Source organism: Gopherus flavomarginatus, chromosome 2, assembly GCF_025201925.1.
Source record: "Gopherus flavomarginatus isolate rGopFla2 chromosome 2, rGopFla2.mat.asm, whole genome shotgun sequence".
NCBI lineage: Eukaryota > Metazoa > Chordata > Testudines > Testudinidae > Gopherus > Gopherus flavomarginatus.
In genome coordinates this window covers 292,846,647-292,862,950 of record NC_066618.1, presented here as the reverse complement: position 1 = coordinate 292,862,950, position 16,304 = coordinate 292,846,647, and the positions used below count along the sequence as shown (strand labels likewise).

Here is a 16,304-nt window from a genome sequence, read left to right as displayed (position 1 = left end):
GCCGTTGCTTTCACGAAGGAAGGATTGAGTGACGACATTTACCCAGAATCACCTGCAACACTGTTTTTGCATTGGGATCTCAACCCAGAATTCCAATGGGAACTGCGGGAACTATGGGATAGCTACGGGATAGCTACCCACAGTGCAACGCTCCGGAAATTGATGCTAGGCTTGGTACATGGACGCACACTGCCGAATTAATGTGCTTTGTGTAGCCGTGTGCACTCAACTTTATACAATCTGTTTTACAAAACCGATTTATGTAAAATCGGAATAATCCCGTAGTGTAGACATACCCTCTATTATAAACAGCCCAATAGTACATCCTAAAGCCTTTAGAAAAGAGGAGGTTGTTGCTGCAGTATGATGACAATTCACAAAGTCCTTAAATGTATATTACGGTAGCAATGGCTGTTTGGTAGGTTGAGGGTTTGAATCCATCCAGAATCAACTCAGCCTTTAATCCTTCTATGGTCACTCTTTGCATCAAGCTAGGAAAAAAGGTGGGGTTATTCTAGTTCAAGATTTCTGGAATGGATTAAAAATTATGCCCTTGAAAGACAAGGTGGAAGAGACAGGGACTGCATGGGAAGCAGACTGAACCCTAGTTCTCAGAAGTGGGGGTGCCTAGGAGAAGCTAGGCTTATCTAAGCTTTAGGAAAAGATGGGTGTGTAGACTCTAACAAAATAAAAGGTGGGGAGTTTGGGGTGGTTTGTTTTTTTTTAATGCTTTGTTCCTATTATAGAATGTATAGTGTACTTCTTTTAAAAATCTGGTTTGGTTCACTCTGTCCACCTACTGGTCACAGTTCCCAAAAGAGAGTTTTCTGGCTGTTGAACCCCATTGGCACTGCTGAGCAACACAGCTGGTGGCCTCGGGGGCTACTTGATTAGAGTGGGAGAATTGTGGGATCCCACTCCAGGACAGGAGCAGAGGAGGGGCCTGAAATCTGAAAGGGGTTACTTGGTGAAACTGGAAACCAGCTCAAAGATGCAGCTAATCCTGAACTGTGACACTGAAGTTCCCCATGAATTTCACCGATTCCATATCAAACTTGCTCATCTTGCAGATGAAAATATCTTCTAGCTGCCAGCCTTCCAGATTTGTTCTGGGCTGAGTCTCCAGCTGGGTTCTTCCTTCTCATGTGTCTTCACCAATAACAAAAATGCTAAATTAGGCCGTTAGCTACATCTGTGAAACTCATAATGGCTTTTATAATACCTGTGCAGTACCATGGCCTTCAGTGATATTGCACAAGTGTGACCAGTTTGAATTTAGTAAACAATTCTGGTGATACCTAAGAAAAACCCGTCTCACTCCTTCTTAGCTATGTTGGCTCTAAAACAAACAGTACTCTAAATACACCGAGGAAAGAGATACTCAGTAAAAAGGTCAGAGACAAGTTGGGGTGAGGTAATATCTTTTATTGGACCAACTGCTGTTGGTATATATGAGAGAGAGAGAGAAGCTTTTGAGTTCCTGCAGAACTAGAGAGATTACCTCGCCCACCTTGTGTTTCTCTAATATCCTGGGCTAAAACAACGTTACACTTGGTAAGAAAGTGGCATTTTACAGTTGTTCAGCCAGGATTCTAAATAGGATTTCCAACCCCCCAAAAAGCATAGGTGCGTTTTTGTATGTCACTCCTTCAGAGCCTGGCTGCTGATGTGATCTGGCATTTGTGTCCCAGATGCCTAGTCTCCCCAACGCATACAACCAGAGATTGAAAATAAAAACTGGTCTGTGTTTCCTTGTAAATATGAAGTGACAAAAGGAATAAATAACATGCCTACCTGTGCCTTTGCTAAACTCTTGCCTTACGCTCCACACAGGCCAGGTCTATGCTACAAAATACTGGTGTAACTGTCACTTGGAGGGGGGTGGATTTTTCACTCCCCTGACCAATGTAATTATACTGACCTAACCACCTGGTGTCGACATAGCGCTACCTACAGGAAAGCATCTCCCATCAACACAGCTACCACCTAACCATGGTGCCCCATGAGAGAAGTTCTTATCTGCCTAGTAGCATCTTCAATAAAGCAGTGCAGCAGCACCGATGCAGCTGTGCCACTGCTGCTTTAAGTGTAGACCTGCCCTCAGTCTGCTTGCTCTGCCTCTTCAGCCTCGGGTAATGTATATTGTTTGGTCAGTGTATTCAAGACTAAGGGTATGGCTACACTTACAGGTGTGCAGTGCTGGGAGTTACAGCTGTCTTCGTACAGCTGTGTAGGGAAAGCGCTGCAGTGTGGCCACACTGACAGCTACCAGCGCTGCAGTGTGGCCGCATTTGCAGTGCTGTTGGGAGTGGTGCATTGTGGGCAGCTATCCCAGCGTTCAAGTGGCTGCAACGTGCTTTTCGAAAGGGGGGGGTGAGGGGGAACGTGGCGGGGAGAGAGAGAGAGAGTGGATTTTTGGATCTGTCAGCTCCCTGCCTTGCAAGTTCTAAGGACTGGAACATACACATCACCAACCTGCAATCAATTTAAAAGTTTTGAGCCCTTCCCCCACCCCTCTCATTCACTAAATGCAAATTATGCACTCCTAAATAGCCTTCAGACCACATAAGCAGCTACTCAACACGGACTCCCCCCACCCCCTCTGCCGTGTGACTTCTCTCTTCAAGTAAACAGCTGTGAACCTTCCAAAGCAATTCCCCTGCCTGCCTCTGCTCTCTCCAGCAAACAGGAGCTGTGTTTGTTTCTTAGATAAGCAGCTCGGGGGAGCTCGGAGTTCAGCCATTCTTCTGGTTTGTTGTGAGCAGGCATTCTGGGATACCTCCTAATACCCTGGAGGCCAATAACAGCGCTTTTGGTGACCACACTTGATGAGCAACGCTGCATCACCAGCGCTGCAATCGTTACACCCCAAGCAGACCAGGTGTACAGCCAGTGCTGCAGCCAGGGAATTGCAGCGCTGGATGTGCCTTGCAGGTGTGGATAGTTACTAAGTTGCAGCACTGTAAACCCACCACCAGCGCTGCAACTCTCTAGTGTAGCCAAGCCCTAAGTGCAAGCGAGTAGCTTGCTTGGCAGGAAGCAAGTAGTTGTATGTCATGTTGAGATTGGAATCTTATTTGTCCTCATCCTCCCAAAACAGTCAGATTTGTCCTGGCTTTGCGCATGGGTCTGTTGGGGGCGGCGGGGGAGATCATAATTGCCCTGCAGTGAGATGTCTTCATAGGATTAGTTTTCCCCTGATGTCCTTGGCCAAAATATCCCCTTCACTCTACCCCCACTTCCTTCTATGCTTGGTTGTTGCCATCCATTCAAACAGTGTCTGCGTTAGTGTTAAAGTTATTCCGTTATGTGTGCAGCTTACAAATTTGGGGAGCCTTTGGAAAGGAAGACACTCTGTAAAATGTGAGAGAGTGTTGTTATACTTAACTAAAAAATGAATACTTCCTCTAACTGAAGATCCCAGGTGGTGCCTACTCATATTCTTAAAAGACCATTCAGAATCAAATTGGAGAGGCTTTGTCAAACCTAAAAGCTGCAAGCAGTGTCCTCAGTGGTCTGCACTAGTTTCCTAAACCTTCTAACCTGACGAGCAATCATTGGCTTCCGTTCTTCACTGATGATCTAATTTGACCTCTCAAGTAAATTTAGTATTTCTAGTTGCATACAGTTTAAAGTCCTTAATGCAAAACAGTAGCTGTATTGCAGCAATGACTTGACTTTAAAATTTTCTCCAATGAAAAGTGTACAATCCTATTCAGAGACAATGTTAATCAATGCAGCAAAAAAGATATCTTGTAAATAAGAGTTCATATTATTGGGCAGTATCGTAAGCTTTTAAATTATAAACTAGACAAATTAAATTATATCCTTAACTGAAATATTCCTGTTTCTAAATGTGAAATTGTGACAAACACTGTTGAGCTTTGGGTAAACTGGGATGCTGCATATCTGCAGGCAACACGTCATTGTAATTGTCTAATCTTGCAGTGAGACAGAATGGCTAAATACTGCAGTCTTACATAACGCATGTGGAGTATAAGTGGGGCATCATGCACAGCTTATGCATTTTAATTCCATCCCTTACGAGAGAGAGAGAGATTACAGTGCAGAAAAGTAACTTACTGACTGCTGCATTCACCAAAACATAAGTGCAGCCTAGCAGTTATAAATCAATGTGCACTGCATACTCCTTGTACTCTTGTATGTGACCTTTAAGTCCTTGTGTATCTGTAGCTTTTCTGAACTATCCGTAACACACAGTCTCCTGTGCCTTCTAGGGATAGTTAGGCCTAGGTTATGCACTTAATCTTGAGGGGCTGGTTAGGTGTAACTTGTATTTTTCATGGAGCATACAACCTACAGCTCTCAGATGAGGGGAAGGTCTGTCAGCTTTCAGGGATTCTTGTTTAAAGTGTTTTGTATCTGGAGTTAATGTTCTTTAGATCCTCTTGCTGAAAGGTCAAAAGGCACTTGTCAATCACTACTGGTTTAACAAGCTAGAGGGTTGAATTAAATTTTATTTCTAGTCTTTTTCAGCTTATTAGGCACCAGGGTGCAAACTGATTATTACTGTCAGAGCTACAGATTTCAGAGTCTTTGCTGATTGGGGGCTGGACATGCACAAGTCCATGGGTCCAGATCTAATGCATCATAGGGTGCTGAGGGAGTTGGCTGATGTGACTGCAGAGCCATAGGCCATCTTTGAAAACTCATGGTGCTTGAGGAAGGTCCCGGATGATTGGAAAAAGGCAAATATGGTGCCCATTTTTAAAAAAAGAGAATGAGAATGTGGCGAACTATAGACCAGTCAGCCTCACCTCAGTAGAGATCTCCGAGTAGAAAGGGTGATAGGCTGCCTGAAGAATGCTATGCCCTCTGCCTGGCTCCAAGCCAGTCCTCTTGTGGCTAATAGTGATGTCATGTTCACAGACCAAAGTGATTTTTCAGACATGGAGCAGCTCCCTTCATGGAGAGAAGGGAGAATCCGTTGTGGGACATGCCAGTAGAGTAACGCAGAATGAATCAGATAAGTGGGACTGTCATTGGGGGTGAGGGATTAAGAGAACAGACTTGATAGGAGAATTAGAGAGGAATAGAAAGGAATCTGGAGTGAATAATGGGGAAGACAACCTCTGAAGTGTCCAGGAGAGGTGGGAACAGGACCGCATCCCTCCCCTGAGGACATCAGGAGTAGCAGACCACGGGAGATGACTACCCCAAGTGAGGGAAACCTGCTAGGTAGGTCAGAGTCTATTTTGAGCCCTCAACCTTCTGAGATTGAACCGTCTGATTTGCAGGAATGTTACAAGGAAGCTTCGTCTGAAGAGTAGAGAGGTATAGTCTGTTTAATGTTTCTGATAGAGGTTCATAGGGAAAATTAATGCTCACCAGAGTCAGCATGCAATCTTCTGGCAGCCTCCATGTTCCTCCATTTCTTTGGGGAAATAATGAATGAGTGGCAACTTTGAATTAGGCAAATAATTTTGAATGCTAAGGGAAGGAATATAAAAACCTTTCTTTAAAAGTGCATTCTTCTCTCAGAAGCCCCATTCTTTATACAAGCCCCCTGAAAGAGGAAGAAATTTAACAAAGCTGACACTGCTCTATAAAATTCTCTTCTAATGAGAATATGTGCAGACATTGGGAGTTTTACACTTATTTACAGGCTCTTGAAAAATATTTTTTTGGTGAGATTATAACAAATATTTATTGATCTTGTCCTAGTACTGTTTGTTACAATAACAAAATACAACATCTGTAACACGTAATCTGGAAAACTTAACTAGGTAAAGGATTGTTACCAATATTGAGAAAAATTCAGTGTTTTAATTAAAGGACAGAAGTGCAGAATGCATAGTATTTGCAAAACACAATGGCTTTTTGTTATGTGCACATATACTTGTCTATTTCTCTTTGGTTCTGATTTTTGGTTCTCAAGAATACAAGCAAATCTCTAGGTCAGGGGTAGGCAACCTATGGCACGTGTGCTAAAGGCAGTACGCGAGCTGATTTTCAGTGGCACTCACACTGCCCAGGTCCTGGCCACTGGTCTGGGAGCTCTGCATTTTAATTTAATTTTAAATTAAGTGTCTTAAACATTTAAAAACCTTATTTACTTTACATACAACAATAGTTTAGTTATATATTATAGACTTATAGAAAGAGACTTTGTTAAAATGTATTACTGGCACATGAAACCTTAAATTAGTGAATAAATGAAGACACTCTGCACTGCTGAAAGGTTGCCGACCCCTGACCTAGGTGATAATTTGACAAATGAAAACAGAAGCTAAATTCCTATTCCCATGTCAGATCTTTTTGTTTTATACTTGCAAGGAACAATTCACCCTCCCCCACCCCCACCCAGAACTTTATCAGAAAGAAGTTTTGAATAGAAACTGCTGCATGTGACTTAGTCTTTCTTCCATGCAACTCGTGACCTCATACAGCCCTCAGACTAGTGGTGACACAGTAAGCATTTCCTGTGAACCAGGAGCCGTGCTGGTCCCACTATTGTTGGGCTTTTTTTTTTGTCTGGGGAAAAAACAAAAACTTATTTACTAGAAGCCAGTGTCCTGTTTGTTTATAGCTTGCTGGGAAATGCCACGTTGCAAGGGTCTCAGTGGCAGTGGTAGCTGCTAATAGAAATTGTTTTTCATTGAGTTGTTTGGGACTTCTAACCTTCTCCACAAAGTCAGCTCATGGGGCCAGTACTAGAGCTTGTTTATCCAGGGTATTTTTTTCCTGTTCAATATTTGTGTTTTCTCGCTGGCTGCTAAATAACAGTACTTGAATTACTTCACCCCCCACCCCCAGGGGTCAACAGAAAAATCAAAAACAATTACAGGTGTTGCCTAGCTCAGTGCATGACTGTTAATGGTCACAAAACAACGTTTGGATCCTATTCCCTGACAGGACAAACACAATAGTGGAAAATTGCAGGCAAAAGGATTACAATAAAGGGACAGCACCAGACAGCTCATGGGATTGGTAATAGGATGCAGGTGCTTTCACCTCTAAGTTCCCCAGTTCAAGCTTCATTGGACTAAAAATGCTTATTGATAGCTCATTTGGCCCATCTAGGCTCAGTCACGAACTTATTATAGTCCAGTTACCAGCTGAATAAAGCAATTGACAGAAATTGCCACCTTAGCGAGACTCAGGTGAAAGGATCAGTGTGACTGGATGGGAATAGATGAGTACCACACAATAAAAGATTAGTTCATTCCAACTTCAGTCAAAATGTCTCCCTTGGTGTACCTGTTCTGAGTGTAGAGAACTGGAATCTACAGGGCTAATAATCTGACACATTCCACGTGAATGAAATTCACTTTTAAAATACCACCTGGCTGCCTTTTTTACAACTAGATGGTGGTAATGAATATTCCCCAGCACAACACAGCAGGGGATTTTAGTTTTTGGCACTGACCAAGAAGGTACTCCCTCCTCATCTCTCCTTCTGGCTGGACATGTTCAACATGCTATCTCCATCACCTTATTTAAATCCTGCCTGTAAAGGGGAGGGAAGAATGCAAAAAATGAAACTATGGGAATGCACATGTGCCTTCATAAGTATATGTAATATTGTTTTCACCCTTCTTACCCCCTCTGTGATGTGTTTGAGCTTCACTTTGCAGTGTCTAAATGTGACACATCTCTTGGGTAGGAACCATATTTTGTAAGAAGCACCTAACATTTTGGGGCGCTTCAGCTTCATCCTTTCAAATTCGTGTGTGTGTGTGTGTGTGTGTGTGTGTGTGTACATGAAAATACTGTGACAGACTGTATTAGTAACTCATATGCCAGGATAGAAGCAGAAACAGACTCTTGTCAGGAACTGCTCCAAAAGTGTCTTTTGGCCTTTTGTCTGTAATATAAAATGCCTATTGCTATACAAAACCTGGCACTACTGGAGTGACCAAGATGCTATTTTTGAAAGTACTCCGCTCTCCCAACTCTGTTCCTCTCTGTTCCTCAAAAAATAAAATCCCTTAGGCATGCAGATAGTCTGGGCTTTATGAACATCTAGGAGGGATGTCTTGAAGTCTCACTGCTGAGGCTTGTTGCAATTACGAACACTGAATTAGCAAGCTATGTATATACTACACCTGGGATTGAGCCTCACAGCCTGGGGCAACAGTCTTTCGTGTTTGTGGGACTTGCACTAACTTGCTAAATATCATAGGACGTTGCTGTGACGCTGGAGCTCGGGCTCCCAAACCCATCCCTTCCCTCTGCATGCTTGAGAGCCCAAGCTGCAAAGTCCATGTTGCTAAATTTAATACACTAACGTGAGCCCTGCCAACACCACCCTGTCAGTCCAGTCTGGGAGGCGCCCTCCCAGTGTAGGCATACTTTCAATGTTTGGAGAAGCCAGACATGCCTTTCTCTGTCCACTGTGAATCTTGGTGGGAAGAGGGGTGTGTTGCAAACTTCTGACCTGCAAACAGCAGGGTGAATGCAAGGTTCACATGTGGCAGCTGAACTGCAATGGCAGAGAGTGGTAGTGTTAGTCAGACAAGTTAAGGTGCAGCTGCAGCCTATACTCAGATGTCAAAGGTTTTCCTTCTTCCGACCATCAAACGAATGTATAATGGTCAAATCACTGTAGAAGCCATCTCTACAAAGTTACCTCTGACCCATTCAAGGTGTCTTGACAGCTCTGCAGAAAAACAGGAGGAGTTGTACTTAATTTTTTTTCTCTTTTGGCTCAAGTTTTGCACAAGCCTTTATAATACATTTCTAAAGAAGAATATTCTGGCTACTAAAAAGTAGTTTGCTGAAAACTTTCAAAGTTGGACATCTCAAACCATATTTACCTTAGGTGTCTAAATGGCTTATTTTTCCCCACAGAAGTACAGAGCCCCTTCTGAAACTATTGCAAATTAAAGTGTTCAGTGCCTCTTATATGTGGATTTAGGAGCCTAGCTTTTGGTAACAGACTGTAAACCAGGGGTCGGCAACTTCTGGCACGCAGCTCGCCAGGGTAAGTTTATCTACCATGTCAGCAGCTTCAGCCAATCGTGGCTCCCACTGGCCACGGTTCACTTTCCCAGGCCAATGGGGGTGGTAGGAAGCCGCGGCCAGCACATCCCTCAGCCTGCGCCGCTTCCCACCGCCCCCATTGGCCTGGGACAGTGAACCGCGGCCAGCCAAACCTGCCGACGCAGCAGATAAACTGGCTCGACCCGCCAGGGTGCTTACCCTGCCGAGCCGTGTGCCAAAGGTTGCTGACTCCTGCTGTAAACTTTCATCACAGCGATTTGTCTTAGCCTGATTTTTGACTATTCTTTGATTTTACATAATGTCGAGAAACCAGCTGACCTTGCAAGTAGTAAACAGAAAGAAGTAATGCTAGCAATAAAATCAGTTTTAAAAAAAAAAAAAATCTTGTGACGCTTGTGCAACAGTTCAGTAACCTTTCTTTGCAATTCATTAACCTTGCTTCAAAGCATGTAACTTCACTCCCCGTCTGTAGAATTTAGAGAAGTGAAAATTCTATTGCAACAGACAGAAAAGGTTTAAAAGTGGGTTTTCACTTTGTACCTGAGTGATCGGTTCAAATCAGATTAAAGATTGATATACAAGCTAATGCCGTATCAAGTTTCTTTCTCTTAACTGAAGGATGGAATACCAGAGGAAAGTCTCTGAATTTTTATGTACTGTTGCACCTACATGTCTCGTACATTTCTTTGACTTCAAATAGATTGATATTGTCAATGTAAGTAATTGAAACTTTTGCTAGCTTTGGGTGTCTTCAGCTGTGTTTATTTGAAAGTGTATGGTTAGCATGCAACGCCGCCCTTGGCTTAAATAGATTAAGCCTTTCTGAGTTGAGCTCAGATGTCAATAAATGTCCCAAAACAAAAATTACCCAGTTTTGAAGCTCAAAATTTAAACTCTTCCCAGCATACACATGTTGAAAAGGTTTGTGGCATTTGACTTGTTTCATGTTATGGTGACTTCTGCACAGACCAGTTATGTTAATGAAACTGTAATTACTGGATGTCTTTTAAGGTAGTACTTGTTATAACAAGCTGCATCACATGGCGTGAACCACTGATGCAGGGCTAACCTGACGAAAGGGGATTTCTAGGGAGTAAACAGTGCTGGGCGTTTCCTTCTCTTATGTCTTGCAGGTATGTAGTGGGTGCAAAAAGTCATCCAACCATAAGTGACTTAAAAACCTGTCTGGCTTTGAGCTTCGTATATTGTTGTGCTGAAGAATTTCTTCCTCCTGAGCTTGGTTTCTGCATTTAAACTTCCTCCAGCCTGTGCAATAGATGAGGCATGCATAAGTGTTAACATCTTATATGGTCTGGCCTGGTACATGTTAAACATCCAGAGCCAGATTCTGCTCTCATACTAGAGTAAAATAGTGAAGCCAAAAGAATGAACACTGGTATAAAATCAGTATGCAAGCAGAGGCTGGCCCTCAGGCAGGACTGTATCCGAAGACCTACTCCTGTGCGAGTGCACCCCTGCCTGCTGACTTTGTGCAGTGCTCTGCCAGGAATAGGCTCAGTGAGGGGAGCTGGCTGGTACAGATGCAAGCTAGAGCTGTAGTCTGAGCAGAGAATGCAGAAAGCCAAGATCAAAGCTGTTAACTTTTAATTGTCCCTGAAAGCTGGGAGGTGAACGTCACATGTCCCACAAGATCTTGCACTACACCTAGAAGGGAGCACCAACTCAAAGCCTTCCCGCCCCTGACCAATATCCAAGACTTCATCAGCCTGTCAGAAAAGCTAAGCAGGAGCCAGCAGGTGGTAGCCTGAGCCATGGTGTGAACACTTGGTCTCACAGCCCCATCTATTTGTAGTTCCCTTGGCACGTCTCTCTGAGCTTTGTCCCATAGGCCACTGGTAGTTATCTCATAGCTAGCAGGGAAGGAGAACACAACTGCAAGCTAACTTAAGCCCTATGAGTGGGATCTACATCAAGGAGAGACTAGATCCTCTTCTAGTGGAGGATGTTGGAGGTGGATCTCTGCCAGTCAGTTGAACAGGGTGCTGCTGGTCTTCAGCTCCAACCAAGAAAGGGCTATTAAAGAGTACCTGCTCCATCCACCAGGAAGAAGGCTTCTGTATGCCTTTCCACTAGTAGCAGAAGTCCTGACAAAGCTCAGAGTGTGGTCTGATGAACTTAATAGCCCAATATTGGGCTAAGCAGCTGTATTTGTGAACTTGTTACAGTTGGCAAAAGCTGGTCCCATCACACAGAGGTTCTTAGCTTCAGAAGATCATTCAGAGCCTTTAGGATGAAATCTTCTTCTTTAGTAAGCAACAACTAAATTCGGTCTATATAGCTTATTTACTGTACCACATACTGTTTCCTGCTATCTTGGGAAACCAAGTTCTCATAGAACAAGTCGTCATGTTAGTCAAGACTTGATAGTACTTTAAATAGCAATGAGACTAGACTTTCCTGAACTACCATATGGGTTTTTCTGAATTATTGTCATCATCCCACTTGATAACTAATATTCACAGGATGAAAACATGAAGTGCAGCTTGGCCTCAGTGGTAAAGATCAAACAGTTGTGATCACTACTTACGGTTTTGAATTGTAAGTATTTTTCTTTAGCATTAGAATATTGGCATTTTAGGCTCTGTGCTACTTAGACAATAAACAATGAACTGTTTTGCCCATATTGCTTTATTGTAAATTGTGTCAAAAGGGTATATGAGGTAGTGCTGTATTAAAGAGGGAAAACACTTCTGAACGTACATTCAGTAAGAGTAACACCTGCTCTGAAGCACTCCAGACATCTGTAGGCTGCAGGACAGCATTACTCACACTAAATGTGGATAGCAGGCTTTTTTCCCCTTTGTGTGGTTGGTGTGTGTGTGTGTGTGTGTGTGTGTGTTTGGGTTTTTTGGGTCTCCTTCCTTCTGTTCACTTGTCTTTCTCCAGATGTTGTTCATCACTTGCACTAGCTTTTTCCCATTAAACCCATTTCACTTCCCCCCTCAGTCCTGAACACAGAACTCAATAATCTTCTTTTTGGGGGTAGGGGGGAGGCAAAACAAACAACCCTTTTGGTTTTAGAGAGGAGCAACCTATTTATCCATTCTGAGGGCTAGCAAATAATTACTTTTTATCCATTGTTCAGTTTTATCCGGAGTACACTTTGGTACAAAATTATAAGCACAGCAATGAGTAGGGCACTGGTTTCATTTTAACATGTTAAGATATTTATTAAGTCCAATTTTCAAATACTTTATTAGCTCTGAATGTTGCTTTTCTCAGACTTGCATCAGTTGGTTATTAATAGTTTTGCCTCAATCGTTCTGCAAGAAGGGGAAATACCAGATGCAGTGGCCTACAGGTAATTCTTCAAGAATGTCAGAAGGCTCACTGTTTTTATATATCCATGTACAAGTAAAGTCCCAAAACTGTCCTGCTAAACACGGGCTCCTCTATTTTACTCTCCCTACAGGGTCAAATCTCCCCACTGACTCCTAAATAATGCTACTCATTTTATAACCTTTTATTTTCAGCCATTCAGATATGGTAACTGTAATCTTCATGCTGCATGTGGTTTAAATTGAAACTATAACTTGTCTAATTCCTGTGAGTTTTCTGCCTGTTAGGGAATCTAATGCAGTTGTGCATTCAGGAGAGTGACTACTAGAGACAGACGTATTGTTGTTCATGTATTGTACCTTTCATAAACAGAGACAGTCCTGTTAGGTCTAAAATGTTCATTGCCCAACATGTAATCTGTGAACCCTCTTTGTCTTTGTTTTAGGTCTTCCTGAGCAATACTACAGCCTCACTTGGTTCCTTAGCCCCATCCTGGGCCTGATCTTCACTCCACTCATAGGTTCGGCTAGTGACCGCTGCACGCTGAGCTGGGGCCGCCGGCGGCCTTTTATTCTTGCTCTCTGCGTTGGTGTCCTCTTTGGTGTTGCACTTTTCCTTAATGGCTCTGTTATAGGTAAATAATGGGGAAATCACCTGCATTCCTCTTTTTGCTACAGTCTTGGATCTAAAATATTTATATAAGAAACAGATGATGTGCGGTTGATTAATTTATGTGATGTTTAGTACTAAATTGATAGTCTTGAGATTTCTAACGTGAACTATCCCAAACTTTGTTTGTTTGTTCTCTTTCAAAAATTACAGTACTGTGCTAAATACTAGAGTAGATGTGTTGCAAGCCTAGCTGTAACTGTTAATACCTAGTCATTAATAGTGGTTGCCAGCATATTTGCAGACGCTAAGATGAATTCGGCCAGTTCTTGACATGGGAAAACTGTAGCAACCTGTTCACAGGGAAACGTTTCCTGTTGTGATCCATTTTCCCTTTAATGCATATCTGGCAACACATCCTGTTTCCAGCATTATTTCAAAAATTATCTTTTCACTTTTTCTTGTTCTTTTCTTAGTCCTGGTATTGAAAATGTCCAGAACGCTGTTAATATTTGTTTATCAGAAACTGTATGTGGGAAAATAATTTTTCCCGAGTCCCCATCAAAGTTGTTAAAAATAAATTGTTTGCTTAGAACATAGTTTACTACAAGATTTAATCTAGGATCTGAGAATCTTTGTGAAATTTAGTATGGGACTGGCAGCAGCAAGTAAATTTGGGCAAACATTTACATCACCTTTGGATTGATACAATAGCAAGGAACCGAGCCATAACTCTTTTGCTCTTATTTGTGTGGTAGATGTAGCCCTATTTTTAACAGAAGTCTTAATATTTCAGGAAGCAAACTTGAGCATTTGACACTGGCTCAGCATTTTACCTTTCCAAAGTCTGTCTGACCCGCCATGTGACGTTTTAACTTCCTGCAGTTTGCCCGGGGTAAAAACTGTTCCTATTAATAAACAAATCATGTCTACTTATTAGACATCAGCAACTTCCATTGCTTTGCTCTACCAGTTTTCTTAGACTTAGTCCCTGCAAGAAAATGTTAATGCTTGGAGGAATGGGTAATATATGATGTGGTTGTTGCTCTGTCCACTAGTTGTCTCTCTGCTCCTGCTATTCCTTCTCCCCCTGCAAATTTGTGAAAGCCATCTGACTGCTGGCCCCTTGATAGATTTATCTAGGTAAAAAGGAAGCTCATTCTGATTTAAGATAGCTCTGTATGTTAGTTTAGGTCTGCATCTGTTGATATTGGCTAACAGCTTAATGCATCAGCTAAAACTTTTACTTGGCAACATTTCATCTTCTAGTGATTGATTGATTTAATAAAAATGTAATCACTGGTCTGTGTTCTCAAACTTTTAGAACACTTTTTTTAAAGTAATTATTACTTAATTGCAGTTAACTCAGGCAATTAACTCAAATCACAATTTAAAAAATTAATTGCAGTTTTAATAACTGTTAAACAATGCATCCGACGAAGTGGGTATTCACCCACAAAAGCTCATGCTCCAAAACGTCTGTTAGTCTATAAGGTGCCACAGGACTCTTTGCTGTTAAGCAATGAAATACCAGTTGAAGTGTATTAAATATTTTTGATGTTTATCTACAATTTCAAATATATAGATTTCTATTTATCAACACAGAATACCAAGTACCAAGTGTACACTGCTCACTTTATATTTTGATTATAAATATTTGCACTGTAAAAATGATAAAATAGTATTTTTCAATTCAGCTCTTACAAGTACTGTAGTGCAATCTTTGTCGTGAAAGTGCAACTTACAAATGTTTGGGGTTTTTTGTTGCATAACTGCACTCCAAAACAATGTAAAACATTAGAGCTTACAAGTCCACTCAGTCCTACTTATTCCGCCAATCGCTAAGACAACGTTTGTTTACATTGATGGGAGATAATGCTACCCACTTCTTATTTACAACGTCACCAGAAAGTCAGAACAGGCGTTCACATGCAACTTTTGTAGCTAGCATGGCAAGGTATTTACATGCCAGATATGCTAAACATATGTGTGCCCCTTCATGCTTTGGCCACCATTCCAGAGGATATGCTTCCATGCTGATGACACACTCATATTTAAAAAAAAAAAAAAAAAAAAATAGTAGTTAAACTTGTGACTGAACTCCTTGGGGGAGAATTGTATGTCTCCTGCTCTGTTTTACCCACATTCTGCCATATATTCCATGTTATAGTAATCTCGGATGATGACTCAGCACATTTTCTTCATTTTAAGAATACTTCCGCTGCAGATTTGACAAAAAGCAAAGAAGGTACCAATGTGAGATAGTTACAGGACTCGACCCAAGGTTTAAGAATCTGAAGTGTCTTCCAGAACGTGAGGGGAGATGTATTATTATTTAACAGTGCGATTAATTGCAATTTTTCAATCGCTTGACAGCCCTAATTACCCTTTTGTCACTATGGGGGGAGGGGGGCATTGCAGTATTGCTGAGGGAACAGAGATACATGTAATAGCATCATGCTCAATATGTTCCATAGGATTAGTTTTAAAACACGGAAGCAATTGCAGGCCTTTGAGAAGTTTGCGGTATTGTTTGAGTGGCCTCCGCACATTTCCACTTTTGGAATGCACCACTAGTGTAGCTTACACCGGCAGGACCATCTAGGAGTGCTCTGTATTGAAGGGTGCAATCTACAACATTGAATGGGGAAAAATGAAACTTGTATAACTGCATTTATAACCAGTATTTTGACCAGTTTCGTAATTTTGTGGGTGCTGACCTCTCTACCTTGGCTACCTGTCACACAAACTGCCTTTGGAGTTTGGAGGATCACATGTATGAGAAATGAAGGATAGTTGCTGATACTTTCTGAGGTGCTTAAAACAAATGGACACTTGTTTCTCAAGAGTTTTTCTCATAAATGTAAAAACGTATCTTCTGTCCCAGACCATGGAAGAAGCTGTGCCAAAGAACTGAAATGGCCATTTTATTCAGTAAAGGAATGTTTCCAGTAAGTGTGTTGGTTGCCTTTCTCTTAAGGAGATTAACCTTGCTTTTGAGCAGTTTGCCCCTTTTGGATAAAATGCTGAAAGATTTTTTTTTCCCGTTTTTTTTTTTTTTTCCCCCCACACAGGTCTGGCCATTGGAGATGTCCCAGACAAGCAGCCCATTGGCATAGTTCTCACAGTGCTTGGGGTCGTGGTATTGGATTTTTGTGCTGATGCAACAGAGGGGCCAATTCGGGCCTATTTACTGGATGTGGTGGACAGTGAAGAACAAGACATGGCACTCAACATCCATGCCTTTTCAGCTGGTATGCAGTTAACTTGCACCTCTCCTGCAATTTTTGTATCTGCATGAAGTTGACAAGTCATTTCACTGAAAGATTAGCTGTAGATGTTCACTGAACTTGCTCCTCGTGTCCATACTGCATTGTAGCCATCCCAATGTGGAGGGTCTTGACACGTTTTTTATGTGAACCTTGGCT

At 42.0% G+C, this 16,304-nt stretch overlaps 1 protein-coding gene across 6 annotated transcripts in view; it reads left to right on the top strand.

The window, feature by feature from the left end:
- SLC45A4 (solute carrier family 45 member 4) overlaps positions 1-16,304 on the top strand; it is a 135,744-nt gene that overhangs the window by 114,321 nt on the left and 5,119 nt on the right. For all 6 annotated transcript variants that reach the window (XM_050940844.1, XM_050940839.1, XM_050940838.1 and 3 more), the window contains 2 exons: positions 12,713-12,901; positions 15,951-16,130. In XM_050940844.1, the coding sequence (XP_050796801.1) occupies positions 12,713-12,901; positions 15,951-16,130 (369 nt within the window). The remainder of the gene's footprint in view (positions 1-12,712; positions 12,902-15,950; positions 16,131-16,304) is intronic.